We start from the raw sequence: 17163 nt of genomic DNA on the forward strand, positions 1-17163 counted from the left end.
TTAGCCCCATTTTTATCAAATGGAAATAGACCGTATGCCCCTTAAGGGCTGGGACCACAGTATTCTAAACTCAGGGCCTAGCAAAGTGCCGGATGTGCAGTGTTCATTGCATGAATGAGGCCCGGAAGTTCCAGAAGCAACTTGCACTTTGTACAGTAGTTGGAGGTGCTCTGACCTGACTGAGGGAGGGTAGCGGAAGGAACACAGACTTGGGAGCGGGCTCCACCAGGCTCTGGCCAGGTCCCATCATTTCCCTCTTTGAATTCCAGTTTTCTCAGGAGCCACCATCTGTTGAAGAGGTCACGGTGAGGGTTAGGTCCACTCCCCTGCACCACCCCCAGGCACCATGACACTCTGCAAAATGTCTTTTCCTGTTTTACTTCCCACGGAGCCCAGTGCCGCCACTTTCCGGGGGGCTCACAGCTGCTCTGCTGGGCACAGGCTGGCGTGCTGTTCACTACCAGCCCTGCTCCCTCCTTCCTGGCAGGATCCAAGCGCACTCTTGGTTATCATGGAGCTTGCTCTGGAGGCACCCTCCCATCTCCCCATCCCCTCTCATTGCGTTAATGAGGCAAGGACACCAGAGGCAACAGCAGGCTTTATTGGAGTCGGGGTGGAGGGACGTGGGCAAGCCCCAGGGAGAGCCAGGACCTTCCAAAGGCTGCACCTCCCACGTCCCCCAGATGCGTCCAGAGGGCCTGAGGAGCGTCAAGTCATGCCCACAACAGGTCCCCAGCCCCAGAGTTAGAGCTGGGCCTTCACAGCCCGACTGGAGGGTAGTGTCAGAGGCGCCACCTGGTGGTGTCGGAGACGCAGGCGGGAAGGAGTTGGCGGACATCTGTGGAAGTTTGTCTTAGATGCCACACCCCAGTGACAGGGCGAGTCCTGAGAGGAAGAAGGCCCCCAAATCTGGGGAGGGAGTTGTCTTCGGGGGTAACTACTTACCCCAGTTGTTCCGAGACCAGAAACGTTTTGCTTCCGGGTAAAAGCTTGGGCAATCATTCCATGTGTTTTGTGGTTTCATTTCAAAAGGAGATGAAGTCCCAGTGGGCAGTGGATTGAGTGGACCCTCAAGACTAAAATGCAAAATGGTAAACAGGACGAACGTCCGAGAAGGGAGTCCTAGTGGGTACAACTTTTCTTCAAGTGGCTTCAGCCTGGACACTGAATGGTGGTCTCCCCTCAGACCCATGGGGCAGGTTTTCCTTTCTCTCCACATGGGTGGGCTAGCCGGGGAAGGGAGCTCTTTGTTTCCAAAATTTCTCTTAAGTGGCAGAGCTGTGCCTTCCCCTCTCCCCCCATTCCTCTTTGTCATTTTCCTCCCCTCCTTTCCTTTTGCTCTGCAGAGTCTAATCACAAGATAAGGGGCATGGTCAGGAGGGGGGAATGGGTTGTCTTGTCCCATTCCCTCACCCCACCCCATGCCCACTACAGACTTCTTCCCTGCTTCCCCAGCCTCCCGACCCCCTGCAAAAGTAGCCTCTGGTGGAAGAGGCCCACTAGTTGCATGGTTAAGATGACCCGCCAGGGCAGCCCTGGTTTGGGACCACAAAGCCAGTGGACTAGTATCCTGAGATGAGCCTCCAGAGACATCCCGAGTGGGGCACATGGCAGATAATGAGTCACAAAATTTCACGGCTCAGCAGGTGGTCAGTAGCTCAGAGCTAATGCAAAGGAAGGCACCTTTTAACATGGTAGGTCCAAGTTCAAGTACAGGGTGTGCACTCAGCAGGTGACTGCTGACTGATGGGTGGAGGGGTTCAAGCTGCCTAACAGGCTGAGATCTCTCTCTCCCTCCCACTCAGCACCGTCTAGGAAGGGTTTCTCCAGGACGTGGCTGGGGGACTCCGTAGGCCCTTGCTGGTCAGTGAAGAGACTTCTGAGGCCCAAGGGAGGGGCCCGACCAGGAAGGGCAAGCCGCCTTTCATTCTTTGCCCGAGGGCCGCTGATGAGAAGGGCCAGCTCTGGGTGGCAGGCAAAGAGAAGAGAGGAGATCCAAACCAGTCCAGCTGCTCCCATCGCCTACTCCACCCCCTCCGGTTACCCCACCAGTTTGCTCCACTGGATGGTGCTGAAAAAGGGGTGGGACTTGAGTTTGTTGACACCGCCTCTTCCAGCGCCCAGGCGCCCGGAGGGCTCAAACTGCAGCAGCTGTGGAGAAAGGCCCAGTCAGCACTGGGCAGGCCTTCCCAACCCCGTTGCTCCCTGCCAGCCCGGCCCACAGAACCCCCAGTGTTACCTTGGGAGACATTGGTGTTTGGCCACCAACGTCTAGAAATTTGTTGTCCCCATTAACCTCCTGCACCCACATCAGACACCTAATACGCTGGGCGGCTTGTTCACACACAGGGTCTGTCCTCCCTTCTGTCCACCCTCAGGCCAAAGAAGCCGCCTGCTCCGGGCCGGCCGCACCTCACCTCAGTCAGCAGGGAGGCCGCGGGGCAACTGAGCCACTCGGGCAGCTGGAGCTGGGTGTGGGGTTGGATTCCTGAGGGGTGGCTCTGGGACAGCGCCTGGGAAGACACACGGGGCGACCCCAGGAGGGTCTGTACACTCCAATGGCGGCCAGGTTTTATCTTTTTCCTCCTTTGTCACATCTCATGGGGATGATGATGATGCTGATTGTTGCCTCTTGCTTTGGATCTACTGCATGTCAGGCTGTGGAGGATGCCTGAGACCCGTTATCCGTAATTTCCACAACAACCTTCAGAGTAAGTATTATTACCCCAATTTTAAAGACAAGAAGCAGGCTCAGAGAGGTCAAGGGAATTGTGCTGAGTTCAAGGTTTGAACCCAAGTCCCTCTGGCTCCAAGCTTGCTAGAAACATCGGCCTTGGGTTGCAATCAGGGCAGGCACTCTATCAGGAATAGCACCGAAACTTGTCTCCTTATAGAAAAAAAATTTCCATGGGCGACTCATTTGACATGGCATGCTACTGTCAGGGCCAAGGCAGGGCTGTGGCGAGGGAAGAAGGCAGGACCTCTCTGTGCTCCAGAAGGGTGCAGCTGCAGGGAGCAGAGAGGTCTGTCTGGAGGTCAGGAAGAGAGGCAAGAAGCAACCGGGAGGAAGGCCAGGAGCCCTGATCTGGAGAGGTGGTGGGAGGCCAAGAGGAGAGAGCCACTCTGTGGGGCTGTGTGCAGCCAGGGCTCTCAAAGGCCCTGGCTACAGGACCAAACCAGGAGGGAGCCAGGAGGGATCAGTCAGATCTGGACTTCCGGTCACACTGCACCCACTCGGGGCATTTCCTGCTCAAATGCCGTTTGACCTCTCCCTGCTGCCTGACCTAACCAGCCCCAGGTGTGGTGTTGAGCTCACGAGGGAAGATGGAGGGCGGAGGTCACCATCCTGAGCAAAGGGTGCTTTGCCAGGGGAACTTTAAGCTCTGGGTTGACCCAGGCTGGACAGGGCAGCTGCCAGCCTGGGATGAAGGAGGCCCTCTCTCTGGTCTTCCAGCCAAAGTCTGGGGGTTATAGCTCTGAAGGGTGTGGATGCGGGGAGTGAGCAGCGGGGAGAGGAGGCTTGGGGGATGATCCAGTGGCCTTCTAAGTAAAAGGGCTGTGTCAAACTCCACCCGCCCTCCAGATCCAGGCCCGGGCGCTCTCTCCCAGAAACCTTCCCTGATCATCCCGACTCAACTCTCACTGAGCTGACAGTCTCCCTAGCTATAGCCACTCATCTGGCAGCGGTGCGAAGTGTGGCCATGGCCTGGGTGGGAGTGGCTTCCATGGTCTCTCATGGCCTCGGCAGTGGAGGCGGGAGCTGTGCTGGCAGAATACTGGGCCCGACGGCCAAGTCTTGGGGAACCAGGCAGGCTCTGCCCCAACACCGACTGGCTGGACTAACCCCAGCCCCTCCTACATTCAGTGACACCCACCAGGCCCTACACCCTGCCCACACACCGCTCACCATTCCCGTCAGCAGTTCATACAGCAGAGACCCAAAGCTCCACCAGTCGCAGGCTTCGGTCAGCTCAGAAATCCCACCCACCTCTGTGGGAACAAGAACATACGTGTCTCAGTCTCGCCCGCCCAAGGAGGCGGGTCTCCCCTCCACTCACCCTACCCAGATGGCCCAGTTCCCTCTGTCATCCTCAGCCCCCTGGCTCAACCCACATAAAGACACCCAAGGGCTACCCCCTACCCCTTCCCTTCTTGCCTGGGGCGCTGTAGAGTTTGTCCAAAGCCTCCCTGCAGTACTGGGGCTCCACCTCTGACCACTGGCCGAAGTACGTGAGCCGGATGTGGCCTTGTCATGCAGTGCATGCAGGGAGGAATAAAAGGGGACAAAAATTGCTATTAGTCATCTTGGAGCTGCACAGGCGTGAGGCAGGGGACTCCAGCACTTCTCCCAACAGCCACAAGGCAGGGGCCAGCGGCTGCGCTGGGCAGAAGCTCCCTAGGGGCCCGCCCCCCCACCCCACCCCAAGGCCCCGAAACAACCTGGTCTTCACAGGAGCCTTGCCCTGAGCTCATTGAGGGAAAGGGTTTGTTTCCCAAGCTCAACCCTGGCCAGCCAGGCTCAGCAGAGTCCTTCCTGAAAAGGCCGGGGAGGGGAGGCAAGGGAAGAAGCAGATAACCTCTGCATCTGCTTGACTTTGGGGAAATTTCCTTCTCTGTCTTGAGGCTTCGGGGGCCTCCCGCCGGAGGGGTGGGGTAGGGTGAGGGCCCACTCTTCTGCCCCTGGGCCCAGGGCTCCTACCTGCCTGGTCCAGAAGCAGGTTCCGGGGATTGAGGTCCCGGCACAGCACCCCCTGCTCGTGCAGCGCCTCCAGGGCCACCAGCATCTCGGCCGCCCACTGCCTCACCTGCTCTTCCCTCACACGCCAGGCGGCCCCACCGGCTGAGGGGCGGCTCCGACCTCTGCCTCGGCCACAGCCCCCCAGCACCCGGCCGGCCCCTGCACGAACCCAAGGGATCCCCCGAGGGGGCCCCGGATCAGAGCTCTGGCCGGGCCCCCGCCTGGCATGGTGGTGCAGGTGGCCCCCTGGGGCCTTTGGAAGGTCCCAGGAGCAGGAAGGGCCGGTCCCGGCTGAGGGTTCACCTTCAGCCTCTCTCTGGGGTCTGATGGCTGCGGCCCCCCTGGCCGAGGTAAGGCTCTGAGAAGTCCGGGGAGGCTCCAGGGGGATTCCGTCCTGCAGGCAGGTGTGGCCAGGCGGGAGGCGAGCTGGGGTCCGGAGGCTGAGGCGGGAGTTGAGCTGAGCCTTCATCCTCTCCAGGCTGGAGCCAGACCTAGTCCCAGACTGTTGGAGGCACGGCTGGGAGAGCAGGTGGGACCACAGAGTGCCTCCTGGGCCGTGCAGAGGGTGCAGCAAGCATGGGGGCGGGAGTAAAAGAGCGTGGGGCCCAGGTCCCTGTCCCACTCCCGGCCCCCCCCCCTTCTTGGGCACGGACCCTTTGCCTTCCAGGTCCTCACCTCTGCTTCCTCCCCTCCCTCAGCCTAGGGTGCCCTCTCCCCTCCTCTCCACCCACCTAAAGCAGCCCCAGCCTCACAACCTGGCACAAAATAGGTGCTTAACCCCTAAGGAGATGTAAATCATTCTTAATGTCCTTGGTCTAGGTGGTGGGTTCGCCAGTGTTCAATGTATTATAATTTTTTTTAAGGGAGAAAAGTGTAATGAAGCTTAAGTAAGTAAAATAAAAACAAGGCCAGGCATGGACCTGCAATGACTGTATGTCATGACCCAGAGATGTGTACCTCATTTAAAAACAAAATCATAGCTGATCAATAAATATCTGCTACGTGACCCAGTTCCTGTCCTTACAGCTTCAGCACCATCACCCCACGGGGCCACTCTGAGGGGTGGGCACAGACTAAAAAAGTGAAAAGAGCCAAGACTGGAGGAGAGGGTGACAAAGGGGACATCTGCATAAATGCCCTCTCACCCACCCAAGATGTGAACATCCTCCCAGGATGTCCCCTGCCCCCCCTGGCACCACACAGAAGCCCCCAGCAGCCATCATCCTCCAGGAAGCCTAGGTCCCCTGGTCTGTGCTGGGCATCTGGGTTTGGCAGTTTAAGAGGATGAGACGGGACAACATCCCAAAGGCCTGAGGAGCTGACAGGGCCCCCTCACCTTGCACATGCTCCAGGTGCAGGAAGATGGAGTCCTCGCTCACAAAATACCGCAGCAGCTTGGTCATGTAGGGGACGCCGTGTGGGATGATGGTCAGCCGCTCCCGGCTCACCGCGTGGCACCTGGACAGGCTCTGGGGAGGGAGCAGAACGGGCAGATCAGCTGGGGACCCTCTGGCCCTCAGGGGCAACCAGATGAAGGGTGGGAGCCACGCTGGAGAGCAGCTGCCTGCCCCCAGTTCCTAACTGACCCTCAACCCTCTTTCCACCCTGGAAGGCAGGCCCTCCCATCTCTGGTCCAAGGATGAGGCAGTGTGTGTGTGCGTGTGCGCATGTGCACATTTCTGGGAGGCAGGGTGCACGCTGGGGGCAGAACAAACAGCTGTTGGATTTGGAGGAAGTGTGGGTTTCCCATACGGCTTCTGGGTAGAGGTTCCCTAGCGGGTAGGGGTTTCCAAGAGCTCTGAGAAACTCCAAAGGGGAATGCAGAACGGCAGGGGGTTGGGCGGCACCTGCCTTCACCACGAAGGTCCCTCCAGTCGCTGGGTCCTGGACCAGCTGCACCTGCCGAGGTCCAGGAGGCACTAGTCAAGGCACATGCTAGTTCCCGGGACTCCACGGCCCCAGCCCCAGCCTCCCAGGGTCCTCCACCAAGGCTGGGCTGGGAGGCCAGGCTGTGGTAGTGCAGAGTGTACCCCCCACCGCCAAACTGACATCGAACCTGTCCTGCTCATCCACCCTTGTTAGATCTGCAGGTCTTAGCTCAGGTACCACCTCCTCCAGGAAGCCTTCCCAACCCTTGCGTTAGGCTGGGGCTCCTAATCTGTCTCCAGTGCTCTCTGGGCTCACCCTATCACACTGTGTCTAATTTTCTGTCTCCCCGCTGGGCTGTGAGCTCCGAGAAGGCAGGGACCACATGTCCAGCTCTGTACTCCCAGAGGCCTGCATAGGACAGGGAGGTAGTCGGTGCTTCCCACATGCATGCTGAGTGGTCCATCCTGTAGGGTCTGAGGGTGTCATGGCTGGAAGGGACCTCAGAGCCAGTCACCTCCTCTGATCTCTTACTTTACAGGTGAAGAAGCCAAGGCTCTGAGAATGTGGCCCCAGTGGTGCCCGAGACCATGTGGTCTTGCCATGCTCCTTCAGGTCTCATCCCCTGCCCCCAGCCCCTTCTTTTAAATGGTCTTTCTTTCTGGAGGCTATCTTTGGAGGGCAGCCCACTCCTTCTCCTGTTGGTTTTGCTTGGAGGCAGTGGTCTACCAATTGCTGGGCAGAGCCTTGTTTGGAGCTGGGCCCTAGACTCATCTCCATGGTGGGCAGGGGTGGACCCCAGCCATAGGAGAGGACACGTCAGGGGAGGAAGGCGGAAGATTCGGGCCAGATGAGGGGCATGTGGGGGGCAAGGCCAGCACCCTGGTGTTGTGACTTCTTAGCCGTCAGCCTGCTCTGCACACGTTCCCCGTAGTGGCACATGGGAACCAGGCCCTGAGGCCAGGTCACTGGGCAGTGACGAAGGCTGCAGCCTAGGATTGGGGTTCAGATCTTGGGTGAGCGAATTGATTTTCTCATCTACCAAACAGGAATTACAAATGCCCACCCTCCCTTATCACTGGTTTGTTGAGGCCACCAATGGGAAGGGCCTTGGAGGATGTAAAGGCGGTGGGAATGTCAGTTACCACATTTGCCAAGTCACATGGCCTCTGTGAACCTTGGTCTTCTTCACTGCAAAATGGGTCATAGCAGTACCTCCTTCAGAAGGCCATTAGGAGGATTCTATTAAAGCAAGCAACTCAAGTACAGCAGCAGCCTGTGCCTGCCACATAACATTCTCTCAATTGTCTATAGTGACGATTATTAATATCATCACAGGGAAACCCCACACTGGCTATAGAGCATTTACTCTGTGCTAAGGGCTTTATCTAGGTCATTTCGTTTTATTCTCCAGCCCTACCAGGTGAGCATTACTAGTGACTCATTTTACTGATGAAGAAACTGAGGTTCAGAGAAGTTAGGTTGCCTACGGTCCCCCTGCTAAAAAGTGGTAGAGCCAAGATGTGACTCCAGACAGGCTGATCCCGGAGCCCTGGAGACATAACTGCAAATAGGGGCACAACCAGGTGACCTGGTGCATGCCTTCCCCTCTGGGCCTCAGTTTCCCCATCGTCAGTGAGATGAAGGTGGTGGACTCTGAGCACAGGGGCAGCAGGAGTGAGGCATCCCTTCTGACCACTAGAGGTCTCTCCTCCAACAGCCAGAGATGGAGTCCAGCCTAGTCCCGGCTCCTTGGCCAAATTTACGCAAAGCTTGAAAAAGAAAGAAAGAGAACTCTGGGGTCATTTAGGATAAAACTTGATAATTCCCACAAGTGCTGACACCCCGGATAATTCCCCACTGCCACTTGCCAAGTGGGATTCCCCTCCACCTTGTCTTGTCTTGGGCAAGTCTTCTCGTTTACAGCGTACAAAAAAACAGCAGTGAAGGTCGTGGAGGCCAGAAATAAAACTTGATCAGTACATTGAAACAAGTGTGTTAAAAAAGAGAAGAAAAAATACATATATACACACACATCTATCAAGAAAGAATTAGACCAAACCATTAACAGTGATTATCTTGGAATGAGATAGGATGGTGGGGAATTTTTTTTTTCTTTTCTGTTCTAAACTCCTTTCTCTTTCATGATATTTCAAAAGGGTAGAAAAGGGGGCATTTTCCCATTAAACCAAGCAAATAAAAAAATCCCCTTCCTCTTTTGCTCTGTGCTATAGAGCACTAGTTTGTCCCTTGACCTCTATGAAACTCAGTTACATTCTCTGTAAGACAATGATTAAAATGCAGCACTGTCCAGGGACTTCCCTGGTGGTCCAGTGGGTAAGAAAGACTTGGTGCTCCCAATGCAGGGGGCCTGGGTTTGATCCCTGGTCGGGGAACTAGATCCCACATGCATGCCACAACTAAGAGTCCGCATGCCACAACTAAAAGGCCGCACATGCCACAACTAAGAAGTCCACATGCCACAACTAAGACCTGGCACAGCCAAAATAAATAAATACATAAATACCTTTAAAAAATGCAGCACTGTCCAGTAGGACTTTCTGCCATGATGGAAATATTATATATCTGCACTGTCCATTAGAAGCCATTAGCCACATGTGGCTATCAAGCCCTTGAAAGGTGGCTGGTGCCACTGAGAAATAGAATACTTAATTTTAATTAATTAAAATAGTCTGATGTGGCTGGTGGCTACTGTATCGGACTGTACAGTATAACCCTTTTCCTCCTCAGGGTGACCGAGCGGGTTTAATGCAACAGCTTGGCAAACTAGAATGGGCCTTACGAATGTCAGGTGAGTATTGCTATCAGGAAGATGGAAGGCAGTTCTGGTGAAGGGTGCCTGCCCTCATCTTTTTAAAAAGGGAAATCTCAGGCTTCCCTGGTGGCGCAGTGGTTAAGAATCCGCCTGCCAATGCAACAGACACGGGTTTGAGCCGTGGTCCGGGAAGATCCCACATGCCGCGGAGCAACTAAGCCTGTGAGCCACAACTACTGAGCCTGCACTATAGAGCCTTCGAGCCACAGCTACTGAAGCCTGTGCGCCTAAAGCCCATGCTCTGCAACACGAGAAGCCACCACAATGAGAAGACCGCGCACAGCAACGAAGACCCAACGCAGCCATAAATAAATAAATAATAATAAATAAAAAGGGAAATCTCTTTTTAAAAAATAAAACCCACTGAGTTCTTGGGATTCGGGGACAATGAAAGCTTTGGTGAAACACATTAACCCTTCCTTTTAAAATGTCCACAGTATCAAGGCCAGGAGGACTCCTCCTGGAGCAAACAAATCCAGAAGTTTCAAGCAGGTTCTCAAGCACTAAGGTCCACAGGAGCTGGGCATGTGAGCCAATGGGCAGGATGAGAAAGGGGCAGACGGAGGGCAGGTGCCCCATTAAATCGGGCAGCCCGTCCTCTGCTCCAGCTGACATGAATGTGAACCAGCATTTCCAGATCTTCTGATTTCTCAGGATAAGTAGGAAATCTGGACTTCTCTCTGAAACCTGCCAATTTTTAAATGCTGATAACTAACAATAATTCAAAAAACACCCCTGTTTGAGCCAAAAACATGGAAGTGACTTGGCTGGTCTTCTCTTTCTTCCCCGTCCCTGACTCAGGGCCTGGCTCCTGGACAAAGCTCAGCAAATAGGCAGCATTGTCTCCCAAGCCCCCCAGGCTCCCAAGAGCAGACCCTGGCTCTCCTGGCCTGCTGCCTGCCTAGTCCTTGATCCACCCTCCTTGCTGTTCCCTGCCACCCCCTACCCCTGCCAGTATCTCTTCGGCCCCGAGGGACCCCCGGCTCCCCAGCCCCTTTAACCCTCACAATGGGGTGTTTCTGGGGGCACTCAAGGCTTCCTGAGTGGGGCCTTCTGCTCCCACTGAGTCTGCGAGCTGCTGCAGGCTGGCACTGCCCTCCCACCTGCCTGCCCAGATCTGCCTGGGCAGAGCTGTGGTATGGAATGTGGTGATACTCATCCAGGCCTGGCTGCAGGGACCTGGGCCCAGTGGCCCCAACACCTCTCCTAATTTGGGGAGATTGGTGTTCCTGGGAATGACTCAGAAAAAGGAAGCAGGATTTTAGGAGGGAGGTGGAGTAGGTAAATTGAGTGCCCAAGAAAGTATATAAAAAGAAAGAAAAGAGGGCACTCTCAAGACAGAATGGCTGGGCTTGGCCTGAATTTCTAATTCCCATATGCACAGGCCTCAGAATATGGGATTCCAAAAATGCTTTGCACATGTGTGTCCGGGGTTAAATTCAAATTCGGGGAATTCTGTCACAGACCTCCCTCTTAGAGATTCACTGTGTACATTTGCATCCTAATGTAATGTAACTTTAACTCACTGTTTCCAAAACTTATTTGACCCAGAACCCCTCTCTCCAAAACACCACTGGTTCAGTGGGATCCCACACGGGGAAACAGTGGTGGCTGTCACCTCCTCCGCCTGCCCGGGGCAGCGGCCAAGCCACGTGGACTCGCGCAATGGGAGGGAAGGGCTGGGCAGATGGAAGCTGGCTGGGCCTTGGCTGACAGACTGGGGCCTGTTCCAGGGACCTGGGAGCAGCAGCTGGAGCAAGGCCGGGATGGGAAGCCTGCTCGCCACACACTCTCGTCATTCGCCTTCATGGCCATCAAACTTGTATCAAATGCTTTAGCGTGTGCCAGGCCTTTCCCTCGAATCATTTCACTTTAGTTCCCACGTCACGCTGGGTGGGGCGGGGGTGGGTGGGAGGATCCTTACCCCACTTCCAGATGAGGAAACCAGTGCCCAGACAGGGAAAGGAGCTCGTCTGTGGCCACGCAGTGCCAGCCCGGCCAGCACGTCCCCCTCGGCATGTCGGGGAGCACGCACCGGTCCCCTTTTCTCTGCGGGCTCCCAGACCCATCCAAATCCCCCGTGAGTGTTTTAAATTACAGGTGCCTGAGCTCAACCCTAGAAATTCTGACTCAGTGGGTTTGGGATGGGGCCTGGGCATCTGTATTTTTAGGAAGCTCCCCCAGGGGATTCTGATAAACAGCCAGTTTGAGGAAAAAAACGCTTTAGCAAATATTCAGGTATCCCTGGGCTGGGGCGGAGAGCGATCAAATATTGGCTCAAATCTCATTTGACCCAACTTGTCCGTCCTTCTGATGAGTGTCCCAGGTTCAGGTTTGGCGGTCAGCTCCTATCTTCCTGTCTGCCCTGAATTAAGGGAAAAGATCCTAGATGGGGTCAGGATGGGGGGTGGCCGGAGGAGCCAGGAGAGAAAGGGCAGAGCTGCCAAGGCCCTGGACAAGGCACCAGCCCGCTTCGACCGTCCGCAGAACGGGTTTCTGGAGATAAGCGCACTCCCGCCACAGGAACCTCTGGGCTGTGCTAGGTAGGGAGACTCCTGGCTGCAGTCCTGGGGAAGTGGAAGTGGGGCCGGCAGGGCAGCGCGGGCTGGCTGGGCGCCCCGGAGGGAGCGGCTTTCTGCGTCTGAGCTGGCGGGCTGTGGAGAGGAGCTGCGCGCCCCTGCTTCTTCCTCACGCTTTCCTTTCCAGAGCTGACGGATGCGGGCTGGGGTGGAGGAAGGGTGCGGGGCCGCCACAGCTGCTCTCCTCCCCATGGACCCTCTGACCCCTTTCCAACACCTGCCCCTCCGAATTATACGCAACTCCTCCTCCCACACCCCGGGCGGTGCTCACTCACCTTCTCGATGACCGCGACCACCTTGCAGCCCCTCAGCTGCTCTAGGGCAGAGCTCAGTGTGCGGATGGGCCGCAGCCTCAGGCTGCTAAAACCCTGCAGAGTCAGGACAGAGCCACGTAGCGGCCTCAGGGTGAGTCCTCCTCAGCCACGACCTTCTCACCAGGCAGTGGGCAGGGCCCCGGCTGCCAGGAGAGCAGTGGCCACAGAGGGCAGGACCGGGGTACAGGCAGGGCCCACCTCACAGGGACAGACTGAGCAGAGAAGCAGGCCTTGGTCCAGGGTGGCCAGGCCACCCTCTCAGCTCGGTCCCCACCTAGTCCTCCTCCCAGGCCCAGGGAGTTCTCAGGGCTTCAGAAACCCCCTCTCAGAAGCCCCGTCCACAGGAGGCAGATGTGCCCGGGGAGGGGGGAAGTAACCTGGGAACATGTGCGTCTTGGGGAACACGCCTCGAAGACCAAGGCATGTGGCCCAGGCACCTGTTTTGGGGGAAGCAGCTTACAAGGTGCAGCAAGCCTAGAAGGGGTGTGTATGCACACACCTGTGGGCTTGAGAAGTGTGTGTGCATCTTCAACCCTTTCTGAGTGCCCCCTGGGTCAAGAAAAGCCTTATGGGGAGAGGACTTTTGCACATTTATATATGCACATATTCCTGTGTGTGTATATGCATGTGGGTATTTGTGTCTGCTCCGAATACTCACTGCAGCCCAGCCAAACACAGAGAGATCTGGGGGCCTGAGTGTGCACATAGGTGAGCATGTGTACGGGCCATGCGTGAGGGTGGGAAGGTGTGTGTGTGTGTGTGTGCGCTCTGTGGGGGCGTAAGACTGGACTGGAGATGATTCACTAAGCGTTTGCAAATGAATGAATTACGGAGAGTGTGGGATAGAGAGGAAGCCAGGAGGAGGAGGGCAGGAGGGCAGCCCTGGCACACACACCAGCTGACCTGTGCTTTCCACCGTCTGCCTGCCGCTTGGGAGGGCAGGCGACAGCTCCCTGGCCTGTGGGGTGAGGGCCTCAGCTCTCTCCCCTCAGAGCCCTCAGGACTTTGGGGTCTCCTTACCGTTCCAGGGCTGGCTCCACTGCCCAGCGTCCTCTGCAGGTGGCAATTAAAGATCTCCTCCGCCCGCCGCAGGTACTTGGTAATTTTCAGCTTTACAGCCTCACATCTCTCCTTGTTGGGGTCAACTGTGGGGAGGAGGGGTCCTGTCCTTGGGAGGACGCTGGGGTTTGGGCTCCCAGTGCCTGCCCTCTATCCTCCATAGGAGGTAGTGCCTATTTCTGATGCTGGTCAGTGGATTCTGACCCCCCAACTGTTCTTGGGTCCTCCTCTGGATGGGAGACCAGCAGGGGAGGAGGAGGAGGGATGGTGGCAGGAGAGGTTGGGAACCACAGTTGCCACTCAGCCTACAGCACTTTACAGTTGGCACCTACTACCTCTCTGGCCACCATCACACCCTGGGAAGGGACACAGTGTGGATTTCCATGTCCGTTTTTCAGAGTAGGAGACAGAAGTCCCCAGAGAGCACACGTCCTTCTATCTCTGATGCCCAGTGTGAAAGAGGCCAGAATGGGGATCAGGACTGGAGGGTAAAGGAAGTCACTGGACAGGCATGAAGCCCAGGTATTGAGAGGTCTCATCGGCGGAAGGGTAGGAAGCGTGAATTGGGGCCCGACTCCTACCCCCAGCCTGGCCACCAAGGCCCTCAGGGGTCTCCAAGTGGCCTCAGAGCCAGCCTCTCCCCCTACTTGGAAATGCCTCCCTTTTCCCTGAATAGGCCTCCCCTCTCACCTCCAGGCCTGTGCGGTTCTCCCTCCAGAGCCCCACCCAGCCCTTCAGCTGGACAACATGCCCACCATTCTTCAGTCCTCAGATTAGGGTTTTGACTTCTAGAAAATGCCCTATGCCAGCCTAGCCTGGCCTCAGTTTCCCTCTTCCCTCCCTTCACTTCCTCCTCATTGTTCTTGCCACCTGGGACTATAATAGTCCATCATCAACTCATCAATCTCCCCCCATTAGAATGCAAGCCCCCAGAGGGCAGGACCACAGCCCAGCTCCAGGGGCAGGCAAGCTTAGTGAGCCGAGCGCACAGCCTCTGGAGCCCACACTGTTCCAACCCCAGCTTTGCCACTTGACACCTGTGGAGTCTCAAGCAAGCTATTTAACTGCCCTGTGCCTCAGTTTCCTCATCTGGAAAATGGGAATAAAAATCAATCTTATATATTTGGAAGTACATGCAAGAACATATACAGTGGTTTGTATTACTGTGAATGGGAAATGAGTTGATACAGGTAAAGCCCTTAGACCAGCGCCTGGTGTATAGGAACCGTTCGATAAGTGAGAGCTGTTATTACTGTCCTTTGCAGAGGCCCTGCAGGACCCACAGAGAGCCCTGCTCGCCCAGCTCAGATGGACAGATGGCGGGATGAGCCCTTCACCACTGGCCTCCATCCCTGCCCAGCCCCAGCCTCACCATTTACGCCTCGGAGCAGAACGTCCACGCCATTCTGGTAGTGGCTGAAGGCTGCCTCATAGTCCTCACTGACGTCACGCTCCAGGGCCAGCCGGATCTGTGTGGCTGCATCCACAAGGTAGTCGCGCTTGGTCATGTCAGGTGCCCCCGGAGTGACCCGGTTGCAAATCTGCTCCAGGTACACTAGGGCCTGGGACTGCACTCATGAGCAGGGCTCGGGGTCCAGGCCAGGGCCAGGGGGACACTCACAGGCCACCAGGCTCATGGCTGCCCTGGAGCAGGGACCTGGAGAGAGCAGAGGCATTAGGGAGAATACTGCTGGGAGTAACACCCCATCTGCACCCTGGTTTCCTCCACTGAGTATTGGGAAGACTAATGCTCGCGTCCAAGGGCTGGAGGGATCAGAGCTAATGTGGGTAATATCCCTCACTGAGCCAGATCTTTCCTAAGTGGTGGTAAAAACAGAATAACATGCTTTGGGCTCTGGGTATTTTGTTTTCAATTTAAATTCAGTTCATCGAGTATTTCTTGAGCACTTACTATGTGCTGAGCACTGGAGAGAGCTGAGGATATGCCTGCAAAGGGCCTCTACACACATTAAACATGGAGGTCACACACTCTGAGGCTGAAGCCAGGGCCCGGGGCCCAAAGGCCATTCCTTATACTGTTCCCTCCATCCTGCCTGTTCTCCCCTCCCTGCTCCTCCCATGGGAATCTCATTTATCTTTCAAGGTTCGGCTCCATGGCACCTCCTCGAACAGGATGGATTGCCCCTGCTTTATTTCATTTCCCTAGGTTCTGAGGTCAGTGTGGCCAGGGAGTGAGGACCCCCAAGGAGCCAGGCAGAGAGCCGGACACAGGGCTTGGCCTTAAAGTCTGCGGGCAAATGAAATGACTGAGTGGCAGATTCAGTGCCACGCTGGGTGGAGTTAGAGGAATGGGGTCAGAGCCCAGCCAGCCCTAGGGAGGGGATGCCTCTGGCCTCCTGGCTCTGCTCTGAGAAGGCCAGGAGGCCACGTGGCCTCCAAGGACCGTACAGCAGCTCCTCCTCCCTGAGCAGTGTGCGATACAAGTGGCCAAAGGGATAAGAGCAGTGTCTTCAGGAAAGGAAAGGGCTCAGAGAGAGGCCGGCAGAGCTGCCTTTGCCCCTCACTGCAGCCCCTGCACCTTCGCTCTCTCAGGCCCCATTGGGAAGGGGCAGGGCCCAAATGGCCAACTCCAGGTCATTTCTGCCTCTGTGGAGAGAGGGAGGAGAGAACAGGATGGGGAGTGGGGCGGGGAGGAAAACCCACATCGTGAAGCCAGCGGGGAGCTGAACCCTGGCCAGAATGCGGCCAGGAGGTGGAGGGAGCGGGGAAGGGAAGCCGCACCCTCCCCACTCGGCCCAGTCACCAGGGACATGCCGCTCTGAGTCCTGTGCTCAGAGGCACCAAGGCCGAAAGGGCGGGCTGCTCTGTGTCAGGGTCCGGCTTCCGGGGCCACCCGCCGGGCCGGGTCCTTCCGGGCAGAACCGCATAGCCTCGCCTGGACCCAGAAGGCGGCGCGTCCAGCCCGCGAGTCCCCGGCACGCAAGGTGCACCGCCCCTCGGGGGTCGCCGAGGAAGGCGGGCTGGGGGAGTGAGAAGAGGGGTCATCCTCTCCTGGGGGAGGGGGGATGGAGGAGGAGCCGGGCAAACACCATACCTGCCCGAGCCAGGAACTCGGTCCGCGTGGCCAGACCCAGCCCTGCCGCCACTGACCCTTCGCCCCCGCGGGGGACCTTGCACCGTGGGCGGCTGCTTTCAGCCCTCCACCCAGGTGCAGGGGTCTGGCCGGATGCAGCTCGGTCATTGGTTGCAGATGAGCTCATCCTCTATCCGTTAGAATAAACCACCAATCAGCGCCCGGCTCGACTTCTGCGGGGCCCTTAAAGCAGAAGCGCCCGCAAAGCGGAGCGCTGGGGGAGGGGGAGGGGGAGGGGGAGGGGAGGGGGAGGGGGAGGGGGAGGGGGAGGGGAGGAGGAGGGATTGGGGTGGGGGTAAAAGCTGCGGAGAGAGGAGGTCCAGAATCTCTCAGGGATGCGGAAGGAGTTGCTTCAGAAATCTAGGCCGACTAAAAGCACACATGCAGCTTCCAGGACTTTTCTCATCCATTACTTCATTCATTTATTCAACTATTTAAATATTATGTATTGAGAGACTACTGTGTGGGAGGAGCTAGATGCCAAGATACCGCGACGGAGGGGACAGTCTCTGCTCATGTCTTCATGGGGTTTACAGTCTAGGGAGGGTTACAGGGATTAAAGAGCTAAAGAATACAGTTGATATTTCATTCCAGTTGTGATCAGAGTTGTGAGAGAGAAGCACCACAGGGGCCATGAGGCAGCAAGGGGAGTGACCTAGTCTGGGGGGGAGAAGACT

The 17163-nt window shown here is 56.7% G+C and overlaps 1 protein-coding gene across 1 annotated transcript; it reads right to left on the bottom strand.

The window, feature by feature from the left end:
* Positions 1 to 580: 580 nt before the first annotated feature.
* On the bottom strand, positions 581 to 16566 carry RPS6KL1 (ribosomal protein S6 kinase like 1). The gene is made up of 12 exons (XM_082618157.1): positions 16448 to 16566; positions 14765 to 15049; positions 13354 to 13478; positions 12295 to 12387; positions 8170 to 8376; positions 6590 to 6637; positions 6075 to 6207; positions 4700 to 5287; positions 4157 to 4246; positions 3908 to 3990; positions 2418 to 2513; positions 581 to 2151 (listed from the first exon to the last, which is right to left on the bottom strand). Exons 2-12 carry the CDS (start codon positions 14898 to 14900, stop codon positions 2041 to 2043), a joined length of 1710 nt encoding a protein of 569 aa, XP_082474283.1. The 5' UTR covers positions 14901 to 15049; positions 16448 to 16566; the 3' UTR covers positions 581 to 2040.
* Positions 16567 to 17163: the final 597 nt, after the last annotated feature.

The sequence above is a fragment of the Mesoplodon mirus genome, assembly GCF_964341445.2.
Source record: "Mesoplodon mirus genome assembly, chromosome: 4".
In the NCBI taxonomy this organism is placed as follows: Eukaryota; Metazoa; Chordata; class Mammalia; order Artiodactyla; family Ziphiidae; genus Mesoplodon; species Mesoplodon mirus.

What these genes read in the sequence shown, in the direction of transcription:
- RPS6KL1 (XM_082618157.1), bottom strand. Translation starts at nt 14,900, where the DNA reads ATGACCAAGCGCGACTACCTTGTGGATGCAGCCACACAGATCCGGCTG. An exon ending in GCACCTGGAGCATGTGCAAG is followed by an intron (nt 5,288 to 6,074) that starts GTGAGGGGGCCC and finishes TGCACGGCCCAG; the next exon opens with GAGGCACTCTGTGGTCCCAC. An exon ending in ATGAACTGCTGACGGGAATG is followed by an intron (nt 2,514 to 3,907) that starts GTGAGCGGTGTG and finishes GTGTCTTCCCAG; the next exon opens with GCGCTGTCCCAGAGCCACCC.